This window comes from Erithacus rubecula (genome assembly GCF_903797595.1).
Source record: "Erithacus rubecula genome assembly, chromosome: 1".
NCBI lineage: Eukaryota > Metazoa > Chordata > Aves > Passeriformes > Muscicapidae > Erithacus > Erithacus rubecula.
Window position 1 is genome coordinate 34165354 of NC_136658.1, and position 12246 is coordinate 34177599.

At 42.9% G+C, this 12246-nt stretch overlaps 1 protein-coding gene across 4 annotated transcripts in view; it reads right to left on the reverse strand.

Moving 5' to 3' along the window:
• Nucleotides 1-6553, reverse strand: part of NOX4 (NADPH oxidase 4) — a 121840-nt gene extending 115287 nt beyond the window's left edge. For 3 of the 4 annotated variants that reach the window (XM_079304331.1, XM_079304332.1, XM_079304330.1), the window contains exons 1-2: nucleotides 6419-6553; nucleotides 5606-5701 (exon numbers count right to left, since the gene is read on the reverse strand). In XM_079304331.1, coding sequence (XP_079160457.1) covers nucleotides 5606-5701; nucleotides 6419-6475 — 153 coding nt within the window. In that variant the 5' untranslated portion in view covers nucleotides 6476-6553. The remainder of the gene's footprint in view (nucleotides 1-5605; nucleotides 5702-6418) is intronic. The other variant, XM_079304333.1, reaches the window with a different exon arrangement.
• Between the last annotated feature and the right edge of the window lie 5693 nt (nucleotides 6554-12246).

Below are 12246 nucleotides of genomic sequence, written 5' to 3' on the forward strand. Positions count from 1 at the left end.
CCCCCCCCCACACACACAAAATCACTCCTAGACACTGTTTTATCCAGCTTTGCTAATACTAAATCCAAGCATTCAACCACCTCCTTGCACGATCTGCCTACTTGGTACAACATACACTGGTAGCTGATTTCATGGAGAGGCAAAGAAGCATAGAAAAACTAAAGGATTACTCGAATTTACAGATTAAATCTGTGGCAAAAATAGTAGGGAACTGGACCATCCACGAACTCAAATCCTAAAAACTAGGTGATATTTTTTCCTGCAGACAAGTAAAAAGGAACTGCCACCTTCTCCAAAGCAGCATGAAAGAGCTCCAGAATGTAAGTTATCCCTGTCTGGTGTACAGTCCCACAGAAATCCAGGACAGCTGGCTGTGCTCATACAACACACAAAGTAGGACCAAGTGAAGAGTCAGTTCTTGTTGCACCTTGCTGTAGCAAGAATGAAAATCAGAAAGTGAGCTTTCTCTGTCAGAAAAAGGGGCTTTCTCTGATAGGCAAATGCTTTCAGTATTAGATTGAGGGCTGAACTACCTTACTGTGCACCCCAGAATTCCCAAGAGTTCATCAGTTATAGGTACAAAGATGAAGGTTATCTGCAACTGCTGTGCACGCAAATCTGATATTTGATACATGGTTGCAAAATGAATATTTCAACAAATACTGTCCTATCTCACCTTTCAAGTCAACCTTGTATCAAAAAAATGTTAGAATAATACAAACTGTCCACACCTGAGATGATCTGATTCTGTTTCTCCAGACTTCACTACCTACAAGCAACAATCCTAAACAGGTCATGGTGCAATAGAGACATGATACTTGATGTTGTCTCCTTCTTAAAAATTTTTCAATATTTGGTTCAGGGCACCTTGAAAGGTTCTGGCAAGACTCACAAAACACATGCTGCTCTGTAGACACAGGTCATAGACCACCTCCCCAGATCAGTACTGGACCAACTAAAGATGGTTATTTATCTAGCTGGAACAAAGTGTGGAACACAACATGCCTCCTTTTGACTCAGCTTCCTTTTCTTCATAGAGTACTCCTTCTTTTGAAGAGAGCACTGATAATCTAAGATGAAGGCCAGAACTGAACAGCAATATGCACAGCAATTATTCCCCTTAGGCCTGTCAAATCTGGCTGGAGTGCTAGCACCAAAATCATGAAGCAGCTGAAAAGAAGGAAAATGTGAGGGTAGGGGAAAACAGAATCTGTTCTGCTCACCAGAACATGTGAAAACTTCTACAAAAGTTTGACTTGGTTTTGCTCCTGGAGAAGGAAAATTTCAAAGGACTCTGTAAATCTTACTCTCATGTACTACAACCCTTTAAAAATCATTTTAAGTGGTGCAATATTTTTAATATGCATGGGTTATCTTCCCTGAACTACAGAGAATCAGTATTCTCCTTGTTCACTTGTAACTCATCACACAGGCATTCTTTGAAGGTTTGCCATCTCTTCTTGTCTACAAGTTTAGGTCATGTTCCCATTTTATACACAGTGTCTTTGTGTAGGATGTACTCCTCCTTCTGCTTAAATCAGTCATTCAAACTGAAGAAAGCAATTTACTTAATTTTGAGTGCAGTAATAGCTTCCAACTTCTCTGATAATCTCCAAGCAAAGGATCAAGACACACAACTCCCTCCAATGCTAGGATGTGCAGGGTAAGCAGGTTTCAGCCTGGCTGCCTAACCATCAATGAAAGTGGAATTTGGTCTCAATTAGTAAAACCTCTGTCGTTATGATAAACTAGCAAGGAGAGACATGAAAGTTACTGGAACATCTGGAGCATATTCCAAGCAGTGAGTAAAGGTGACAAGTGCTATGCACAATACTGCACAGTAAGAAGGCACCAATAAAAAAGCGAGGCAGCACTTTTTCTTTGCAGCCCCACTTTCAGTTATTCAGTCTTTTCCTAAAGAGATCCTTCTGACAATGTATTTTCTTCACTTTGGTCTGAAACCCAGCAGCTTATCTCCTGCATTAACACTTGACTACATTACAGTTATTTGAGCAGGGACAAGAGAGGGAATGGGGAAAGAGAGACCCTTCATGCCATGACAAAATGAGCTCAAAGGTCTTTCTGCTCACAGGGAACTCAAGCAACAAGAAACAAGCATTTCATTGAATGCTGTTAAAGCAAGACTTGACTTCTATAAGGCCAGTACCAAATTTATGACTGATTTTTTTTGACCAGGCACAATCAAACTTGCTGGACAAACATACAGCCAAGCTAGACTGAAGAGAGAAATCCTGAAGTCCGTGAAGAAATAAATCTAGACAATTTTACTGACTGAGTGGACCAGAAGCCCCAACAATGAAGATTTTAGAGTGAAGTAATTTAAGACTCTCCCTTTCTGTAACTCATGCCTACTAAACATTATAGTACCTATCATGAACACAAAGATGAGAATATTCCTTTCCTCTTCACCAGACTCTTGTATAAGAGTCTGTTAAGGATTTCTTCACAGGCTTCTCTTATATAAACAATGTAAGACCACAAGTTAACATCTATCAAATCATTAAAAAATGAGATTTTTAAAAATTTGAATTGTGTTTTTGAACCAGTGCCAATGAATGCATTCATACAGTAAGACTATGACCTGCAGTGTTACAAGCAATTCAGTATGCAAAGGGATGGTTCATCAAAGCATAAGTACTGGAAAGGGATTTACATCCACTAGGATCTGGTGACCCTTCACTGGCAAGTATTATGTAACCACAGAGTTATTTTAGTAGGAAAGGACCTCAGGATGTCTCTGCTCAAACTCCCTGTTCTAAGCATGTTCAACACCAAACTCAGATTAAGTTTGCTCAGGTTTTTTTGCCCAATTAGGTATAGAAAACTCCCAAGGATAGAGATTGCACAGTGAAGAGTTTATGGTTTCATCAACAGTAGTCAAACTGAGCAAAGCAGAGATATTTGACACAAAATAACACTAAGTTTTCTGGGACATGAAAGGTTGATCAACCTCCTCCTACCAAATTACTGCCTCTACTTACTTGTTTTCTTTGCACTTCCAGAACACCACCATGCTCTTAATGCCTTTTTATAGGTGCACAATTAAGGATCAGGAAGATAGGTACCCAAACAATTTTAAAATCCTGTCCTAAAGTATCTTGTTCAACATCACAGAGAATGCAACAGGAAAATAATAAATCTGAGCCTCGTTCTTCTCTAGACAACTGAAAGGAAGTAAATAATTTCAGTCACCACTGAAAGACCAACCCCATTCTTTCACCTTCTTCACATCAGAAAGGAGATAGCATGAAAACATGGCACAGTTGAATATACTAAGAATATTCAGTTCAAGATCTCATTTCATACCATACTCTGATTTCCTAGAGCAACTCTTCTTGTTCTCCATCCTGTTACTTGGTAAACAACAAAATTACCTGTGGTAAATATTTCCATGCTGCAAGTGCAAAAGTTCTTAAGGCAATTACAGCCTACTGCAGCATACTAAGAAAGAAAAAAAGCCAACTCCTTAGGAGATCTCAGTGAAAAAAACACAGAATTTTTTTAATTCAAAAAGTGCCACTCCTTTTTGGCAACTTTATTAGCTCTTTGGAAAAAGAAATCATTTGTCATGGAAGTATAAATTAAAGAGTTCAATATGTTAAGACAAAAATTATCAACTGTTGAATTATAAACAAAGAATTTAATCTAAATCTCAAAATCTTCAGACACCAAGAAATGGTACAAAGGCTCTTCAAACCACACACACATGAACAGAACAGAGAGGAGACTGGTTATGCAGATGGGCCATGGGTCAGTGGCTATACAAACCAAGAAGAAGAGGGGCAAAAATTCCTGTGGAAGGTAACAACAGCTGTAGTATTGCTCATGCCATCTCCTGAAGAAACCAAATTAGGTTCAGTTTTCCCAACCCTTGCAAAATGTTTAATATGCATACACAGATAGATATAATGAAGAGAAGGGAGAAAACTAATCTTGGGACCTATTGAAGATATTTAGATGAACTGCAAAAAGTGAATTGCAAGTATTTTTACAGTCTTTAGTATTTTCAAAATGTTAAAATTAGTTTTATAACTTTGACCAAAAGTATATTTTAGACTTAGCTCTTCATTTTAACCTTATTTTAGAAGTCCCCTAAATTTTTCCCACAGTAGCAGACACAACTATACAAATTTAAAAGCATGACCTCCTAGTCCTCATCTCCTGACCAGGACAAGGAATCTGCTGCCTGAGTCATCTCACAGGTTCTCAACACACATTAAGTTATTTCCAAGTGTCTTCCATTTTGAAGTATAAGAAAACCAAAAAACATCCTGACCAGATGATGAGCTGGTATGAGGCAGACGAGTCATCTGAATTGAGAGAAACTTGCTGATTGATACCAGCTGAAAATCTGGTCCAACATGTTACCCAAGAACATTTGCTTTACAAACAACCCATTTGCTTTACCAGGCACAAACAGAGTTTTTAAAAGGGATACACTTGGCTGCAATGTCACTAGAAATTAAAGTAAAATTAAACATTTTTTCATGCTCTTTCTATCAAGAAAGTCATCACCATAAAGGATTTAATTGTTGTCATTCCCTTCTTTTTTTGCACTGCCTTTGCTAAAAATCATTCTTGAACACAATCAACCATAAGAAGAAAAGGGAAAAAAAAAGGAGAATATTGTATCAACTCAATTTACTCCTAAGCAAGATCACAAAACCTTATGCTACTGGCTAGTTATGACAATATCAGCCACAGGAAATTATATACCCTGGATTTACCAAAAATAAATCCCAGAGGCTATGCAGCAGATTAGGATGTGCATCATCTGTGTTTAATCCCATGTAAACATTGTGTCGAAATCCATTCCTGAGTATGACACAGTGTTACAAAGCATCATGTTATTCAGCCACTTTTTCCCAGATTGTCAAATTCTGAGCAATTTATGGGCATTTTCCAGAAAGATGTTAACCCTTACTCTATGCCTTTTTAGATAGAAGTTTCTTTCAAATTATTACAATGGGTAACTTTCCAAGGCAAGCTGATATCTCAGATCTCCAAAGTATCCTTTTGGGTTCATCTGTTGCTCTTGCTAAATTAAATTACCCACCTCTTCATTAAACCATACAGAATCAAAGAACTTACTATCAGAAAACAAAACTAAAGTTATATGCATTACAGTGAATTGACACAGAACAGAGTATCCATAGGAATGACAAAGACTGAAGAGAACTAAGACTTATAAAAAGAAGTCTCTCAGCTCACATGAATATTACGAGAACTGGACTGGAAAGAATTTGCCAACATGAGTCCATAGCTTGCTTAATGTGTTGATGATGAAAAGTGGAGCTCCAGGCATTTGTTGAGCATGTCTGTGATCCTGTGTGCTGCTGGGAACACTGGGAGGTGAGAAAGGAGGGGAAATAATAGCTGTCCCACATCTGACTGGCTCTTTTTCTTCTCAACAGTGTTCACTTTCTACTCCTAAAAGACTGTCAGAAGGATCCCAGTAATTTCTTACTTTGAAAAATTAGCAGGCAGTTTGTGTTATCTTTGGTTAGCAAATGCATTCTGCCCCTTATCCCATCCTCAAGCACCCCCAATTTCCAGGGCAAAAAGTAATGTCCAGGTCACTCACCCCTAACATCTGATGCAAATAATAATACTGTAGCCCTTGATTATAAAGCAGGAAGGTTTTCCCGAAGAGCCACACATTGAGGGAGAGCCAGAAAAACTGAAATGAAACAGAAACAAGAGATTGTAAGTGAAAATTACATGTGCAAACTTTTCAGTGTTCATTTCATTCATAAAACTCATAGATCTGTAGTTTCATAAACATATGTAAATGGAATGCAAAAGCAAACTTCATGCACAGAGTATGCTTTAAAGTATTAAAAGGAAGTGCCCTATGTGGGAAGTTTTCACTTTCATTGAACTTCACAAAACTTTTTGTGTCGTACGACAACGAGAGCCGGCAAAGCACCCCCATACAAGACGCTATCCCAAATCTTTAGCTGGATGTTTCATTTAAGAGACTCAAAGAATAAAAAACAACAAAGAGACAAAGCAAGAAAGAACTTGACCTCCAAGAAGCTGCATCTCTTCCCCCAAACTCTCCCAAAGAGAGCGGAACAAAGAGCAGGGCACGGAGGCGGGCACTGAACCGGACCGTGGCATCGCGGGCATCCATCCACCCTGCCAGCCGCGCACGGGGCGCATCCCGCCCGCCCTGCCCCGCACCGAGTCCTGACCCGCATGGAATCCTGCTCCGCACGGAGCCCTGCCCTGCCCCGCATGGAATCCTGCCCTGCCCCGCATGGAATCCTGCCCCGCACGCCGGGCACGCCGCGATCCCGGGCCGGCCCCGCCGCCTGGCAGCACCCACCGGCCCCTGCCGAGCCTCCTCCGCGGGTCAGCCCCGCCGAGGGGACCCCCCCGGGGCCGCCCCTACCAGGAAGAGGTGCTTGCTCCCCTCGTTGGCCAGCCAGCTCCGCCAGGACAGCGCCATGGTGCGGGACGCCCGCGGGGCAGCACCGAGGGTGGGGGGGCGCCGGGCGAGCCCTCCTTTTCAGCCGGGCCGAGCCGCCCTCCCCTCTCCCCACCCCTCACCCCCCGCCCTGTCTTCCGGCCGCCGGGGCGTAGCGCTCCGGCCCCGCCGCCGGGCTCCGTCCCGCCGGCGCTGCCCTTTGTCCGAGCGCCCGGGAGCGCAGCGCAGCGCCCGGGGCAGAGCGGGGCTCGGGGGCATCGCCGGAGGGCAGCGTGTCCTGCCCTGCCCGGCTCCGCTGCGGCCGCTCCCTCGCATCCCCCACCTTGGCAAGAGCGGTTCCCCGCAGAGAATCCCGTCCGTGGGGATCCCACTTGCCCGAGCTCCCCCCATCCCCGCCCGGGCTGAAATGTGATACAGAAAGCGGGAGGGAGCGGGGAGCAGCCGTGCGTGCTCTGCAGTGCGGGTGAAACAAAGAGGCTGTCCAAGAAACTACTGTTCGGGCAGTACGTGAGGCCCTGGAAAGCCGGGAAGGGACAGGCTGTGTTACTTGTCTGGAGGCTGATCCCGCTCCGTCAGGTGTCCCTGGAGGACACTAGAAGAGGCCGCCTCCTGTGTGCAGGCACAGCGGGACTGCAGTCGAGCAGCAGCCAAGAAAAAGGGGCCATGGGCAATTCCACATCCAGAGTCTGGGCTGCTGCACTTCGCCGGCAGTCTGCTTTTACTCGTGATCTTCGTTTGTAGTTTGGGTTTGGGGAGAGTCGGCTTTGAGGGAAAATTGCACCGGATCCTGATTTTTATATTAAGAAAAAGCTTTTTAAAGAAATGCTCGTTGCTAGCAGTTTTCAAACAGGACAGCCGTGTGAGTCAGAGGAGCAGTTCCACCAGGCATTGTGGTGCACACGTTGCTTGCTCCTTATGATAGCAGCAGAGGTGGCAGCAAGGCTGCTTTTCTGGGAGATGCCAAATCCAAGGAATAGTGCTGAGTAGTCCCATCCAGTCCAGTTTGAGCTGGCTGTCTTTCTCTTATCTGGAAAGTTGCCATTTTTTTGAGCTCCTTTGAGCCACATACCAAGGGTCCAGAGAAGAACGGAAGGACACAAAGAGCCATCTTTCTGCAGTTTGTATAAAGGTGGAGGGAATGTCTGACCTGTATGTGGTTCTGGGAATAAAGAGTACAAGTAGGGCATGCTACCTTTGAAACTCATTTGAGAATATTTTTGCTGCAGCAGGAGCTCTGTCTCAACAAGTGGCAGGATTTCTGTGGCTGTATGAAGTTTTACGTGAAGTTTTGAAATAGCAGGATTACATCCATTTTATATCATCTAATGACACTAAAAGAACTATTGAAAGGGAAAATAATATATATTTTGAATTTAAGACTCAACAGAACCATAGTTTCATGCCAAAGCAGCAGAAGAAATAGTACAATTTATTTATCCTGTTTGCTATTTTCATTCACTTCCTTGCTTCTATTGTAATAATGCTAAGGAAAATGAAAACTGCTTACAGGGAATCAGGTGATGAATTTTCTCTGGACAAGCACATCAAAGTTGGAATGGCACAAAATAAAACTTCTAGGATATGTCAGGCCTAATAACATGGGGCTTTGGCCAAAACTTAAGCCGAGGAGACACACACAAAACCAAAATTTGCCCATGCTGTATTTGCCCATTAGAAATGGTTCTGAGAAATCAGCTTGTGCAGGATTTGACTGCCCACTCACTTGAAGCTGATGACTAATGAGCCAGCACTTCACTGCCTACTTACAAAGTGCCATAAGGCATGGAGCACATGACTCATGCTCGTCCACTTTGGATCCTACATCATATCTAGGTACAGAGCAAGGAATGTGTTTTTGTAGAAAACACCCCTATTTTCCTTCTCCCTGGAAACAGCCAAAGGCTTTGAATCATTAGCCCAAGTAGTCTGGCAGAGACCAGTTCCACACTGATACATCTACATTCTTCTTCCATGGAAAAGGCTGAGTTCATTTTCAGTTTTAAGCCATCCCAGATGTATATGAGCGTGTGTCTTAGAACTTAAGAGCACTCAAAAATGACCATAGATGCTAGTATAATCCAAATAATTAGAAAAGCTATAATATGACTCTCAAACCATTTGAGATCATCTCTGTTTTATGGGCATTCATCCTCTGATTATGATGGTATTTGTGTTTTGTCCTACCAGCTAGACAGACCGGTGCCAAGGTAGGCAGCCCCTCTGTACTGGGTTTGTGTGGCCAGGTATTGGTAGTGAGGGGACCACTACCAATGGCCAGGATGCCATTGTGGAAGCTGCTGGAAGCTTCCCCCTTGTCCAGCAGAGCCAGTCCCAAGAGGCTACAAGACAGATGTGCCACTGGCCAAGGCTGGGCCAAACAGAAATGGAACTAACAACTTTGTGATAACAAATTGAAGAAGGGAAAAAAAAAGAAAAAAAAAGTTATTATGCAGAGGTAATTGAGGCCAGATAAGAACAGGGTGAGAATATGTGAGAGGAACAGCCCTGCAGACCCCAAGGTCATGCAGAAGGAGGGGCAGGAGGTGCTCCAGGCATCAGAGCTGAGAATGGTTGCTTCTCATTGGAGAAGCTCATGGAGAACTGTCTGCCATGGGAGGGAGCCCATGCTGGAGTAGGGGAAAGACTCCTCTCCCTGAGCAGAGACATGATGACCATAACCCCTTTTCCCTGTCTCCCTGAACCACTGGATATAGAGCTTGGAAGGAGAGAGGGATGAGGGAAAGGTGTCTTTAAAATCTTGTTTTACTTTTCATTATCCTGCTCTGATTTTATTGGTAATAAATTAATCTAATAACCCCTATTCCAGTCTGGTTTGCCTGTGACAGTATCTGGTGAGTGATCTCTCCCAGTCCTTATCTCTACCCATGAACCCTTTGTTTTATTTTGCAGAGAGGAGTGATAGAGAGGCTTTGGTGGGTGCCTGGGATCCAGCCAAGGACAATCCACTATACCTTCCTAGAAATTGGACATGCAGTTTCTCTGATAATGTTTCTTCTGCTGCATCAGCAAAATCACCCTGACTGCACAGTCCACTTCCAGGCCTACTTCCCATCAGCATCCTCTACACTCAAATCTACTCTCCTGACATGTATTTGGGTACTTTACAACAATCACTTTGCTGAATGTTGTAGTCAATGTTACAGGCATGGCTGATAAGTTTTCTTGTGCTGGAATTCTGCCTGTGCTCCTGAGAGTGATCCAGAGTCAAATCATCTAAATTCCCAGGTATTTCCATCTGTCAGCATGTCATGACCATCCTGCAAGATCCTGCAGTGATGGCATGTATTGTTGTGAGGACAATACTCTGTCCTTCTGTCTAGAGAGTGATACCAGCACCTCATCTTCTGCTCTGTTGCAGTCTGGATTTAGGCAGACAGGCCCTTAAACTCTACATGCATCCCTAAGGCAGTTTGTCCCCTACACTTTCTTGGAATATTAACCCTTAGCATTGAGATCATGGGAGGAGAAGAAAATGTTGTCACTGACTTCATTACAGAGAAAAAGTGCAGTGTGAGTGATTACAGCACTTGCCCAGCAGTGGGAGAGCTGGATCTTTCTCAAAGAGCTGAAGCCATTGCATTCACTTCCTAGTAGAGTTTTCTAACCACTGCTTTTCGCTGGGGTCAAAGAAGGAAACAATCTCCAATTGAGTCACTGTGCTGCTAGGAAGGCAAGAGAAGGAGGTCAGAGAGAAAATCAGAAAGCTCTGTTTGGCAAGTGGTAACAGCACACTAAGGAGGAGAGAAGATCATCTAGGAAGAGGAGACTTGGGATGCCAGTTCATTTATCATTTCCATTGGGAGAAAAAATGTGGAATAAATTTCAAAATTTAACATGTTTATGAGAAAAATGCAATCACAGGAGAAACCAGAAACAGAAAGCTTTTCCCACAAATGAATTTGTATTTCTTGGAAACTTTCTCTTTAAACTTGAGCTGAATGCTGTTTACCTTTACCATTTTTCCTTTAGCATTCAGTCACAACATAAGGGAAACATAGCAGTCAAAGTGTATGTCACTGTGAGGATCTTTCCCATGTGAGCAATATCCTGTGCCATGGCATATGGCTTTTATGGCATTATATGTTGTATCATTTCTTTCCCTTTTTGAAACTGGATCTTTACATTTGCTGCATACCACAAGATCAGCTTGCTTTCTAGTATGCTCCATGATGGAGCTAGAGGCCTCCCTAGGGTGAAATTCTTCTCTAGGTTTGGGTGGCAGCCAAGTTTATTAATTTCCATGAAGCTACAGTGATTCATGTTAATGCATTATTCACTGCTGCCATAGTGTCTAGGAGTACTAGCCATGGCATAGGCCCACAATTTACTTTATCAGAAAGGTAGCATTTATATCCAAAGACTTCCAATGACAAGTCAGATAACAATAGTTGGAGTTCTGATCCTCAGTTCTTCTAGACATGGCAAAATGGCAGCAAGGCATGAGTCCTCTGGTAGCATTAGCAGGCTGTGTTCTGCTTCCAGGGAGCTCTCCTAAACCAAGCCATTCAGCCAATGCTGATCTCCGTGCTACAAATTCAAAAATAGGGGAGGTCCTACAGTATTTTGTTCTCAAATAACCTCCTACACATTCCTGATTCAAAGAATGATAGCGTGAAGACTCCAACACACGGCAACATCATTCATCACAAAAGAATGCAAGAAACATAGCACATGGGGAAAATGTGTATAATAAATACAGCTGGAGTGCATTCCATGACAATTTGAGAGAAATGTCAGTTATATTTATTCTTCCAACTATTTGCAAGATTTTCTTGAACAGTAATGTCAAAATTGAACCACAGATCTATGGATTATTAACACACTGCATCTTGCTCTTAGTAAAAGCTTTTAGGTCCTATCTACATTCCACTGAATTTATGGGCCTTTCCCTGGTTTTGCTGTGAGTGGGAAGCAGGTCTGAGAATAGTACAGGCATTAAATGTATACTGCATTTATTTTAGAGGTACCTAGAATCCCTCAAGAAATTTGACAGGTTTTCAACCAATTATTTCTGTATTTGGCCACTCAGCTCTGTTTGAGAAGTTCTTTGAAAAAAAAGTCACCAAGCTGTTAATTGCAGCTGTTGGAGTGGGACCATCCATCCAATTCCTTATCCACCAAGTGGTGCATCCATCAAATGCAGTCTACTCAGTTTAGAGAGAAGGATATCATTATGTAAGGCAGTGTCAAATACTTTGTGCAAGTCCAGGCAGATGGCACGAGTTGCTCCTCCCTTATCCACAAAAACTGCAAGCTTGTCATAGAAAGCAAACTGATTTGTCAGGCAAAATTTGACCTTAGTGAAGGGCTATCAGCAGTCACCTCCTCGTTTTCCACGTACCTGAGCATAGTTTTCAAGGGGAATCTGCTCCATCATCTTGGTGGGAACAGAGATGCCACTGTCTGGCCTGTAATTTCCTGTATCCTCCTTATTTCCCTTTTTAAAAATGGAGGTTATTTGTCCCCTCTTCTAGTCAGTTGGAATTTCCCTGGCCTGCCACAACTTCTCAAATAGGATGGAAAGAGGCTTAGCCACTTCACCAGTTGTCTCAGGATCTGTGGATGCATCTCACCCAATCCCATGGACTTGTGCATCTTAATGTTCCTTAGGTGGTCTTGGATTTGATCTTCTCCTACAGACATGTGGTTCTGCATTCTCCCATTCCCTGCCTTTGTCTTCCTTGATATGGGTGGTGTGTCTAGAGCACCTGTTGGTGAAGACTGAGGCAAAGTTATTGCATTAGCCAATTTAACTACAGCACTGAACTGAA